General features: G+C 37.3%; 1 protein-coding gene across 2 annotated transcripts in view; it reads left to right on the top strand.

Annotated features, from left to right (window-relative positions):
• Positions 1 to 13194, top strand: part of LOC105495054 (zinc finger FYVE-type containing 9) — a 203106-nt gene that overhangs the window by 80180 nt on the left and 109732 nt on the right. For both annotated transcript variants that reach the window (XM_011764207.3, XM_011764205.3), the window contains exons 3-4: positions 1204 to 1309; positions 5484 to 7591. In XM_011764207.3, the coding sequence (XP_011762509.2) occupies positions 1240 to 1309; positions 5484 to 7591 (2178 nt within the window). In that variant the 5' untranslated portion in view covers positions 1204 to 1239. The remainder of the gene's footprint in view (positions 1 to 1203; positions 1310 to 5483; positions 7592 to 13194) is intronic.

Below are 13194 nucleotides of genomic sequence, written 5' to 3'. Positions count from 1 at the left end.
TCTTATTTGTAAAGTGAGGGAAATATCATTGACACTTTTATATACCTCAGAGGAGAAGAAAACACTACCTTTGTAAGTCAAAGAAAGTTCATCACTTTTTATATTTAAAGTTTACAAAGACAGGCTATTACATTTCTGGTTTTCTCTCTTTTTCATGTTTTGCTTACTCAGACTTTTTGGGGAATTTGTAATTTGATCTCCCTTCCTTGTATTATATCAATAAGAAGCCAAGCAGAATTTTCAATTTGGAAAGAAAAATTTGAAACACTAAGGAAATAGGTGTGGAGATCATGATAATGATGGAAAAAAGGAGATAATAGGTAGCATTTACTTAACACTTATTATGTGCCCGTGGCATCTGTTAAGTCATCAACACACCTAGTATATATGCCCAGAGGATGCATTTGGATCGATTAACAGTAAAGAAAGTTTAGAAATGGTACTTGAAAAGAAGAGGGTTAAAAGAATAACCAGGTCAGGGCCAAGTGCGTGGCTCATGCCTGTAATCCCAGTGCTTTGGGAGGTTGAGGTGGGCGGATCACTTGAGGTCAGGAGTTTGAGACCAGCCTGGCCAACATGGTGAAACCCTGTCTCTACTAAAAATACAAAATTAGCTGGGCATGGTGGTGCATGCCTGTAATCCCAGCTACTTGGGAGGCTAAAGCAGGAGAATCAATTGAACTTGGGAGGCAGAGGTTGCAGTGAGCCAAGATGGAGCCAATGCACTCCAGCCTGGGCAGCAAGAGCGAGACTCCGTCTCAAAAAAAAAAAAAAAAAAAAAAAGAAAGAAATAACCAGGTCAGAGTCATCATTAGCATTTTGGAACTCGTATCCCTTACTCCTGTTCTTAAACTTTCCTGTCATTTCCCATTTGAAAAAAGTTCTGTAAGCTTTGTTCTTTAATAGAAACACAATTTTATACCAAACAATGATTCCTTTCCCAGCATCTGAAATGTATCTGTTGAAGGATGAAATGATCACAAAGTCTGCGTTTTATATTTAGTTATATTTTGTTGATTGTCAGCTTACAGGTTTTTAGAATTAATTAGCTTAAAGATTTTATAATATATCCAGTGGGATGCCAGATTTTATAGTTTACCATTATCTGGAAAGATTTATAAGAGATTTTATCCTTGTGTATATACTTAAGATTTATAAATTATATTTTTATAATTCAAAATGTAATACACATTTACTTTTTAGGTTTAAACAAGTCTCTTAAGTGGTGTTTCATCACCGATGGAGAATTACTTCCAAGCAGAAGCTTACAACCTGGACAAGGTGTTGGATGAATTTGAACAAAACGAAGGTGAGAATTTACATTGGTGAATCTCTTTGCGTTTGTGGTATAGAGAATGTGGGGATATATTATTTAATAATATACAGGGGAAGAAATAACATTTTTTAGCACTAAATGCCAGATACTTACAATCCCCAGACCTTCTTATTGCCATTTTATAGATGAGAGTAGAGGCAAAGAGAGGTTAAGCAAGTTTCTCAAAGTTGTCTTGTGAGCAAGTGGCAGGATTAGAATCCAGGCAGTGTGACACTAGAGCCTGAGCTTTACCTACCCTATACAGTGAATGTATTGTCAAGAAATGCGCTTGCATTTCCTAAACTAAGAAAAATAGCTCGTTCCATATTGATTGCCCAGTAAAGATACATTTAAAACTATTTATATCACAACTGCCTAAATGGTTAATTATATATTCTCAAGCATCAGTAGAAATGTCCACTTAAGATTCACTTCTTTCGTTTGTTGGTTGGTTGGTTGGTTTGTTTGTTTTTTGAGAAAGTCTTGCTCTGTCTCCCAAGCTGGAGTGCAGTGCTCACTGGAACCTCTGCCTCCCTGGCTCAAGTGATTCCCATGCCTCAGCCTCCAGAGTAGCTGGGATTCCAGGCACCCACCACCATGCCTGGCTAATTTTTGTATTTTTAGTAGAGAAGGGGTTTTGCCATGTTGGCCAGGCTGGTCTTAAACTCCTGGTGTCAAGCAGTCCTCCCTCCTCAGCCTCCTATAGGCATGAGCCACCATGCCTGGCCAAGAGATTCACTTCTAATTTCCCTCTTGGTTTAACTTGAATGGGTAAGCTATAATTAAATTTCTTCCTCCTTACTGTATTTCCCCTGTGTTCTCTATTTCTAACAGGAAATGGCATTAACAAGTTTACAAAGTGATATATTTCCATCCAAAGTCCATGATTCCAGTCCAGGCAACATGACGAAACTCCATCTCTACAGAAAATACAAAGAAAATTAGCCAGGTGTGGTGGTGCACCTGTGGTCCCAGCTATTCGGGAGGCAAAGGAGGGAGAATCACTTGAGCCCTTGAGATAGAGGCCGCAGTGAGCTGTGATCATGCCACTGTATTCCGGCCCAGATGACAGAGTGAGACCCTGTCTCAAAAAATAATGTAGCCCATGATTTTCATATTGGTTTACAAACCTTTGCTATATTCAGTGATTCAGGCTATTCGTTGATAGCAGATGGGAAGACAGATTAGTTTTGATTTTGTTGCTTTAGATCTTTAATAGAGCCAGCCTTAAATTGAATATGGGATCATGACAGTAAGGAGGGAAGAGAGAGAGGAAGGCTACCAGAATGGCCTGCTCTTCTCATATTTTACCATTGATGACCTAACACTAACCTGTATTCCTAGACTCATTCCTGATTCATGTAAATGTGAAATCCAATCATTTGGGGTTTTATGTCATCCAAGTGGGCTTTGTACTTACCAAGCTGGAAAGTATATTATTTTCTGAGTTTCAACTGTTTGTATAAGTATTTTCTTAATCTTTTATTAGATTTAGCCCTCTGTGTATCACAGTTCTTTGAGTCATAAGTACCTAGATGTGTATTATACCTAATCATGTGAATACTGTGCTAGAATACCACTGACTCTAATCAAACTCTTGGTTCATTACATTTGTCTCTTTGTGACTTCTGTAGATTCTATTAGGGTGCTTTGTGTATAGTTGTATTTCAATACATTTTTGTTGAATCAGTAAAAATATTTTAGTTAGAAAATAGAGCAATTGCTTACAAAATAATAACTCCTTTAGAAGGAGAAGGATTTCTGAAACCAGCTTCTTCGTTGTAACTTTGTGGTTCATTTGTTTGAACTATTTTTTTGAATCTCACTACCAGTTGCATTAAAAACTACCACTTCAAGCCTCGTGGTATCTTAGAGAATATACTTTAAATAAAATGATTTTTCATTTTGTGTTAATTTATTTTCTTATTTAAATGAAAAAATATACCACAGACTGTGATGACACTAGGCAGTTAACATTATGCCCAGGTAGGAGGCAGTTGAATAATGAAAATTTTAATACCCGATCATTTCTGTTTGAACATTGCTAAATATTCTTGTAAGAAGCTGTAACTATTTTTTTGTTTCCAGGAACCATATTGGAAATATGACTTATTTGCTTTTTTTTCCTTTTCTTTTCTTTTAAGGAAGCCTGTGTTACTAAACTTCAAATGTCTGTAAAATCTGTACTGGTTCAAATTTGGTAAATTCAGGATTTGACATTTCAGAGGATACTAAGCCCATTCTTCACACAATCTGAGTTTTATGCCCTTTTAAACAACAACAACTACTTCTTTACACTAATTCTTTTCTCACCCCAAACTGATTTACTTATTGCTTCCTTAAATTCTTGTATTTGGGGATATGCTTTTCCTTATTCCTCTATTTATTAATGCTTTCTTTTCCAAACTTACATAAAACTGTCTTTGAAGCGTAGCCCAGTTCTTCCTGCCTCCATGAATTCAAGCTCACTTGCCTCATCCTGGAAAATATCTTTCTCCTCTGAATTTATTTTCTACTCCTACATAATAGTTTTCAGATACACTGAGTCCTCACTTGATGTCTTTGATAAGTTCCTGGAAACTGTGACTTTAAGCAAATTGATGTACTGTATGCCGGAGAACCTTAACTGTTATTTATATCAATTAGCTTATAGTAAAATTGGCTTCTTTATACAGTGAGTTGTTTTGCTTATAATTGCAGTTTCCAAGAACCTATCAACAATGTTAAGTGAGGACTTACTGTACCTATGCTACTCCATACTGCTAATTAGATGTTTGTATGTATCTCTTATTCTCCCAATGAGATTGTATCCTTCTTAGAGGCAAGAGCTATCGTTTAATCTTCATGTTCCTCAATCCTGATGATTTTACTATGGTAGATATTCACTTATATATTTATTGTATATCTACTACCTATCAGGCACTATGCAAAGTGAGGACTTATATTGACAGAAATGATTTCTGCCTTCAGAAATCATTCAGTGGTTGAAAGAGAAGGGTAAATAAACTATTGCATTTCAGTGTAGTAAATGCCTTAATAAAGTTTTGATTAAGGTGCTATGGAAACATTGAAGATTAATGTTACAGATGAGGATTGAGGTTACAAATATATCTGCATAATTTCAGGGCCACGATTATCAGAGATACTGGAGGAAGAAAGCAGGAAAAGCACTGAATGCATTGTTCCTTATTTCTCTGGTTTACTTAGACATATGCAATAGCCCTGTAACTTGAGAGAATAACTTAGCCATTGTAGTTATGACCTGTTAAAAACTAAACAGAAACATTATATGAAATTATGCTTACTGGTAGACTATAAGAAGGTTGATTTAATATGATAAATGAACACTTTTTGCCCAGTGTCCTTAGATAATAATATAAATATGAACCTGATTAATATTTTGTATTGTGACAAATACAATATCTGCTTGTGACATGGTTACAAGCAGAATTTCACATACCGTGGCAAACGTTCTTTTAACATGTGTTGGGCAAATTTAAAATATTTTTAAGTAAAAAGTGTAATAAACCCCAGTGTACCCATCATCCAGCTTTCACAGCATTTCATATGCTGCCATTTTGTTTCATTTATACCTTTATCACCTTCTCACTTCCTGCTTCACTCTTATTTTTTTACAGCTTTTTAAAAGGTAAACTTTATATATATTAGAATGCATAGATCTTAACTGTCCAGTTTTGACAAATGGGTATATCACTCAAACCCACATCCCAATTATGATATAGATTGTAGAACATTCAGTCTCTACAGAAAATTTCATTTTCCCTCCTACTTAATTACTTATCCTAGCCACTGTTCTAATATTTTTTCCATCTAATCCATTAGATTAGCACCTGTCCTGGCTTTGCTCAATCCAAGGGTGCTTTCCCCTCTTCTGGGTCCCGTTCACCTGTGGGTCAGTTTAATTATGTTATTAGATTGAGGTAGAATTCTCTTGTTGTTTGGAATAGTCTGAGATATTACCATTTGGTGACATATAATTGCAGAGAATTGTCTGAAATATGTTTTCTTATTTTTAGCCCCGAATTAGAAATCTAATATCCTTGGAATATTTAATTTTCAAAGGATAGTTAGAAATGTTGATTAACTTAGTCATAAGCTTTTCTAGTGTTACAAGCAAACTTATTGTAATTACTTATTTTTTTTCCAGATGAAACAGTTTCTTCTACTTTATTGGATACAAAGTGGAATAAGATTCTAGATCCCTCTTCTCACCGGCTGTCATTTAACCCTACTTTGGCCAGTGTGAATGAATCTGCAGTTTCTAATGAGTCACAACCACAACTGAAAGTCTTCTCCCTGGCTCATTCAGCTCCCCTGACCACAGAGGAAGAGGATCATTGTGCTAATGGACAAGACTGTAATCTAAATCCAGAGATTGCCACAATGTGGATTGATGAAAATGCTGTTGCAGAAGATCAGTTAATTAAGAGAAACTATAGTCGTGATGATCAATGCAGTGCTGTTGAAGTGGGAGAGAAGAAATGTGGAAACCTGACTTGTCTGCCAGATGAGAAGAATGTTCTTGTTGTAGCCGTCATGCATAACTGTGACAAAAGGACATTACAAAACGATTTACAGGATTGTAATAATTATAATAGTCAATCCCTTATGGATGCTTTTAGCTGTTCACTGGATAATGAAAACAGACAAACTGATCAATTTAGTTTTAGTATAAATGAGTCCACTGAAAAAGATATGAACTCAGAGAAACAATTGGATCCGTTGAATAGACCGAAAATAGAGGGGAATTCTGTTAACCATCTGTGTACTACTTCATCTGATAGTCTAGCCAGTGTCTGTTCCCCTTCACAATTAAAGGATGATGGAAGTATAGGTAGAGACCCCTCCATATCTGCGATTACAAATTTAACGGTTGATTCAGTAATCTCATCCCATGGAACAGATGGAGGTCCTGCTATTAGAAAGCAAGAGAACTATATACCAGATGAGGACCTCACTGGCAAAATCAGGTCTCCTAGGACAGATCTAGGGAGTCCAAATTCCTTTTCCCACATGAGTGAGGGGATTTTGACGAAGAAAGAGCCAGCAGAGGAGAGCACAACTGAAGAATCCCTCCGGTCTGGTTTACCTTTGCTTCTCAAACCAGACGTGCCTAATGGGTCTGGAAGGAATAATGACTGTGAACAGTTTTCAGATTGCATTGTGCCTAGTGAAGTTAGGGCTGATGAAAATGAAGGTTATGAACATGAAGAAATTCTTGGCACTACAGAATTCCTTAATATGACAGAGCATTTCTCTGAATCTCAGGACATGACTAATTGGAAGTTGACTAAACTAAATGAGATGAATGATAGCCAAGTAAACGAAGAAAAGGAAAAGTTTCTACAGATTAGTCAGCCTGAGGACACTAATGGTGATAGTGGAGGACAGTGTGTTGGATTGGCAGATGCAGGTCTAGATTTAAAAGGAACTTGCATCAGTGAAAGTGAAGAATGTGATTTCTCCACTGTTATAGATACACCAGCAGCAAATTCTCTATATAATGGTTGTGATTCCTATGGAATGCAGGGCCCAGGTGTTTCTTTTGTTCCAAAGACTTTACCCTCCAAAGAAGATTCAGTAACAGAAGAAAAAGAAATAGAGGAAAGCAAGTCAGAATGCTACTCAAATATTTATGAACAGAGAGGAAATGAGGCCACAGAAGGGAGCGGACTACTTTTAAATAGCACTGGTGACCTAATGAAGAAAAATTATTTACGTAATTTCTGTAGTCAAGTTCCATCAGTGCTTGGGCAGTCTTCCCCCAAGGTAGTAGCAAGCCTGCCATCTATCAGTGTTCCTTTTGGTGGTGCAAGACCCAAGCAACCTTCTAATCTTAAACTTCAAATTCCAAAGCCATTATCAGACCATTTACAAAATGACCTTCCTGCAAACAGTGGAAATAATACTAAAAATAAAAATGATATTCTTGGGAAAGCAAAATTAGGGGAAAACTCAGCAACCAATGTATGCGGTGCATCTTTGGGAAACATCTCTAATGTTGATACAAATGGGGAACATTTAGAAAGTTATGAGGCTGAGATCTCCAGTAGACCATGCCTTGCGTTAGCTCCAGATAGCCCAGATAATGATCTCAGAGCTGGTCAGTTTGGAATTTCTGCCAGAAAGCCATTCACCACTCTGGGTGAGGTGGCTCCAGTGTGGGTACCGGATTCTCAGGCTCCAAATTGCATGAAATGTGAAGCCAGGTTTACATTCACCAAAAGGAGGCACCACTGCAGAGCATGTGGGAAGGTAAGTTGCATGCATAAGCTCAGAAATCTGGCATGCACATTTTGTAATGCTGAATTAGATAGTAATAAAGGCAATGTAAGGTGAATATATGTCTGGTTGAGTTGACATAAATAGCACTTTTGAAAACCCAGTTCTAGTAAATTTCTGTATAAAAAATGACCTCACTGATTCTTAGATAGTATATACACTTTTTTTTTGTTGCCATGATTTACGCTGAATCAGTTTTTATGAAGAGATGAGAATTGAGGAAGTGTAAACTTTGTGGTTTCTGTATTGATAGCTACTTGGTTAATGTAATAGTTTGAAATAAGGAAGTTATTCTTTCAGTTTAGGAAATATTTGTCATTAACTTTTATTTCATTATTTATTGAAAAATGCATTTAAATACAAAAAATAAAAATAAAAATTATGTTTAATTCTTGAAAAATATTACACTTAGAATCCATTCCACTTTTTTCTGTGAGATTTTTGCCATTATACGAAACATTCTGGAACTCTTTATACACATGCACACATATTTTTGTCTTTTCTCCTATATAACTTTGATACGAAGTAGAGATGAAGTCTGTAGATTTTTATGACAAGGTTGTAAGAATGAGATTCCTTAGCTCTCCCCAAATTTTATTAGCTAAAAACGCATCTAGTTTTTTTGTTTGTTTGTTTGTTTAGAGTTGTAAATAAGGAGGGAAGGAGATTTTATATTTTTGAGATTTGGTGCCAGGTCTAGAATAAAATGTCAGCTTTGTTACTATTAATTACATAACTTTACTAAGCCTTAGTTTTATAATCTGTAAAAAGAAACCAAAAAAGATTAATAGCTTTTATTGGGCTGTTGTCAAGATTAAATGAGATCTGAGAAGTCATAGCGCTCAATGATTAATCTCTTCCTCCCTTCTTGCCTGATTTTTTGGTCCATCTGTATTAATTACGGTTCTTTCAGCTTCAAGGAACAGAGTATTTGACCCCCAGTGACTTAGGTGAAAATAACACTTATTTCATCTAAACAGAAGCTATGAGACTCAGTGATTTATGTCTGGGTGCAGAGACAGGATCATGGAAGTTCTCTTGGTCTTCCCCTCATGTCAGAAGATAGTATCTCAGTTCTAATTATCAGGTCTCAACCTGACAACTTCCTAAGCACAAAGAAACTGGCTGGGGGGCAAAAGAGCCTACTCTACTCTTGCCATCCTCCTATCAGGGAGGAAGGGACCTCCAGCAACTTCCTTCAATTTACTGGCCAGTTTTAGACCATGACAATTATAGGCAAAGGGGGTTGGGATTATCTAATCAATCATGATTTATCTCCTGGGGCTGAGCACAATTTTGGCTGACTAAAGGTGGGATTCTGTTATCAAAGGAAAAGGGAAAGTAGTGATATGTAGGATGAGTAAGTCTAGACGTGTAATCTACAACATGAGGACTCTGCAGAATAAAATTATACTTTATTTGGGATTCGTGCTAAATGAGCAGAGTTTAGTTCCTCTTGCCACAAAAACGGGTAACTATGTGAGACAATAGATAGGTTAATTTGCTTTACTATAGTAACCTTTTTACTATCTGGATGTATCTCATCACATCATGTTGTATACCTTAAATGTATATAATAAAATTTATTTTTAAAAAAGAGGAGGAAAATGGTTCCTAGGTGGGCAGTCACTAAGGTTTACTAGAAAATCCTAGCACAAAAGAACCAAATTACCGGGAGCAGAAAGAAGCCAAGCGACACTGGGCTGTTGGTCTCTGATTGCTAAAGTTTGAAGAAAATGATGTGTCTAATTCCTAAATATTTTCCAGTCTTCTTCTTGTTAGCTGAAATACTGTTTGGAGATTAAATTCATCATTCTTACGTTGTTCTGTATTTTGCTTACTGTAACACTTTCTGAAATTTTTGCTTTCTTAAGTAAATAATGAAAACATTTTTGGTAAAGGCCAGCACATCCAGTTACAATGAGTAAATAGGTACCTTAGGTGGATTCAGAAAGAAAATGATGCACAAAATGCATCACAAATTGCAAAATGGTTGGAATTTTTGCTGAGTGGAATTTGTGGAATTTATGAATTCATGGATTCATGTGGATTATGGATTCATAATTTCATCTTTTTCCCTCATTTACCTTAGAGATGTTATAAGTATTAATGAGATAATATCTGTAAAAATCCTTGAGCTTCTCAGAAGCAAAGGGCTTATAAACATAGATATTAATTGGGTTGTGCTGGGAATGCAGCTAGAAAAATACCCCAAGCGATGTGATTTTGTAAAATAGTGTTAGATATAGAAAAAAAAGAAAGTGTTCCATTTCAGTGGAAATTAAGCATATATAGTAATTACTTAGCATTTATAGCTATATTCCCTTTACTGCAACAAGCATATATTGTGTCTAATATATAAAAAGTTCTAGGCTAGGTATTAGGGATTCAGAGGTATGTAAATTGGAATTTATGATCTTATGGGAATCTTTTTTTTTTTTTTTTTTTTTTGAGAGACGGAGTCTCTGTTGCCCAAGCTGGAGTGTGTGGTGTGATCTCTTGTGATCTCAGTTCACTGCAACCTCTGCCTCCTGGGCTCAATAATTCTCCTGCCTCAGCCTCCTGAGTAGCTAGGACCACAGGCATGTGCCACCACACCTGGCTAATTTTTGTATTTTTCGTAGAGATAAGGGGTTTCACTATGTTGGCCAGGCTGGCCTGGAGCTCCTGACCTCAAGTGATCCACTTGCCTTGGCCTCCCAAAGTGCTGGGATTACAGACATGAGCCACTGTGCCCAGCTAATCTACTGACTTTCTAATTATGATTTCATTTATATCTTATCTTAGTTTATTATTTGTTTTTACAATTCAGTTCCAAGCTCCATGAGGGTAAGGATTTTTTTCTGCCTTGATTGCTGCTGTATCCTCAGCCCTAGGGCATGTGGGTGCTCAGTAGATATTTGTTAGATGAATTAAAAAATAAATGAATACTATTTCTTAATGCAGCAGTACTTTTTTTTTTTAATCCAGTGCCTTCAATCTTTAGATGATGGTATCAAATTTAGATATAATGGGTGTAAGAACTTTGGAAAATATTTTTAAATTAGTCATATGTATTGTTCCTACTTAAGAACAGATTCAAACCAAAATGTTTCTTTCCCTAGTTTTTTATTTACTTATATACTGATGGGAACGAATAGATATGAGAGTAGTAAGTAGCTGCTTTGGAATATTACATGTCAGTTTTACGGTTTCCCTCATACTTTGCATGAAAATTTGTCTTGCCTTGTAATTGATGTGATTTTAGCCATCTGGCATGAAAAAAAACAGGACCAACATTTAAATTAATGGGTTCTAGTGAAGCTGAACCCAGGGAAATATTTTCCATTACACACCCTCCAAAAGGCTGTATTGGTTAAAAGTGGTCTCACCCTGACTGTCATAGCACTTATCACACAGTATTGTCTTTGTCTTTGTTCCCCATGAGGTTGTAAAGATCTTGAGATTGCCTCTGATTTGTTTTTGTATTCAGCATCCAGCACAAATACCTGGCACCTGTGAAGTACTCAATAAATGTTTGTTAATGAGTGAGTAAATGAGTCCCAGATCATTGATTAATTCAGCAAACACCGAGTGCCTGTTATTTGTCTGTGGCAAGTTTACATCAATGATGTTGTGCTCCTTACCCTCATGGTATGTAAAGAGTAGGCCAGTGACAAAAACAAAACAAAACAAAAAAGCATGATTTGTGGCAAGGGCTATGAAGGAGATAAGGAGGGATAATATAAAAAATGGGGGTGGCAGAAGAAGGTATGAGAAGGCATCTGAGAAGTGACATAGATGGCACATCAAGGTTGAGGAGTCAGTTCTTCAAAGAACTGCAATACAAGCATTTTAGGTTGGAGAAGCAAGAAAAGTTCTGTAGGACCAGTCTGTGCTGCTACCTGTCCACCTATTTCCATTCATTTGTTCTTTTAAAAAAAAATTTTTTTTTAAATTTAGCCAGATGCAGTGGCTCACGCCTGTAATCTCAGCACTTTGGGAGGCTGAGGCAGGTGGATAGCTTGAGATCATGAGTTCGAGACCAGCCTGGCCAATATGGTGAAATCCCATCTCTACTAAAAATACAAAAATTAGCAGGCGCCTGTAATCCCAGCTACTTGGGAGGCTGAGGCACAAGAATTGTTTGAACCCGGGAGGCGGAGGTTGCAGTGAGCCAAGATTGAGATCACACCACTGCACTCCAGCCTGGGTGACAGAGCGAGACTCTGTCTCAAAACAAAAAAAAATTTATGACATATTATTTGTTCTTTAATTCAGTGAGCATTTACTTATTGTGTAGTATTCTGTTTTTTACTAAAGAGAAGCAGAAAAAAAAAAAAAGGAAAAGAATGGGCCTCCTGGTAAAACATACCATTCATGTTTCTGTAGATGACTTAAAGATATGAAATGAGGGCCGGGCGCGGTGGCTCAAGCCTGTAATCCCAGCACTTTGGGAGGCCAAGTCGGGCGGATCACGAGGTCAGGAGATCGAGACCATCCTGGCTAACACTGTGAAACCCCGTCTCTACTAAGAAATACAAAAAACTAGCCGGGTGAGGTGGCGGGCGCCTGTAGTCCCAGCTACTCAGGAGGCTGAGGCAGGAGAATGGCATGAACCCGGGAGGCGGAGCTTGCAGTGAGCTGAGATCCGGCCACTGCACTCCAGCCTGGGCAACAGAGCAAGACTCTGCCTCAAAAAAAAAAAAAAAAAAAAAAGATATGAAATGAGAAATGAACAGTTAGAAAGCTGCAGATGCTCTTCAGTGGGAAGCAGAAAGATTGTGGTGGTGGTGGTGGTTGTGAGGAGAATGACGTAGTAATATTTATTGTTTATCATTTGCCAGGTGCTTTTCTAAATCCAGACTTACAGGCTTTATTTAATACACATAACAACCCTAGGAAGTAGCTGCTGTTGCAATCCACATTTACAAGTGACAAAATAGGCCTAGAAAGATTTAGTAACTTGTTCAAAATCACACAGCCGGTAAGTAGAGTTAGGATTCAAACTCAGGGACTTTGACTTCTAGAAACAAAAGGGAGCTGGCATTTGTTTCGTACCTACTCTGCTTTATCTAACTTAATCTTCCTGGTAAACCTATGAGAGAGATGATGGTATCCCTAATTAACATTGAAGAAACTGCTATGGTAGAACTCTGAAGCAGTCTTGCCAGCTGTATAACTCATGCTCTTTCCCATAAATAAAGTTGAGAGAATAAAAATAAAACAATTAAATAGGTTTCTTTATGGTGATTTTTATGTTATTTTCTTTGCATTTCTGAGAGGAATGTCTGCATTTACACCATAATTTTTATTTTTAATTTTTGGAGACAGGGTCTCACTCTGTCACACAGGCTGGAGTGCAGTGATGCAATCTCAACTCACTGCAGCCTCTACTTCCTGGGCTCAGGCAATTATCCCACCTCAGCCTCCTGAGTAGCTGGGACTACAGGCACACACCACCACACCCAGCTAATTTTTGTATTTTTTTGTAGAGATGGGATTTTGCTGTGTTGCCTGGGCTGGTCTCAAAACTCCTGGGCTCAAGCAATACATCAGCCTCGGCCTCCCAAAGTGCTGGGATTACAGGTGTGAGC

Source organism: Macaca nemestrina, chromosome 1, assembly GCF_043159975.1.
Source record: "Macaca nemestrina isolate mMacNem1 chromosome 1, mMacNem.hap1, whole genome shotgun sequence".
In the NCBI taxonomy this organism is placed as follows: Eukaryota; Metazoa; Chordata; class Mammalia; order Primates; family Cercopithecidae; genus Macaca; species Macaca nemestrina.
The sequence above is the reverse complement of the archived record's forward strand: the minus strand, read 5'-3'. Positions and strand labels throughout refer to the sequence as shown.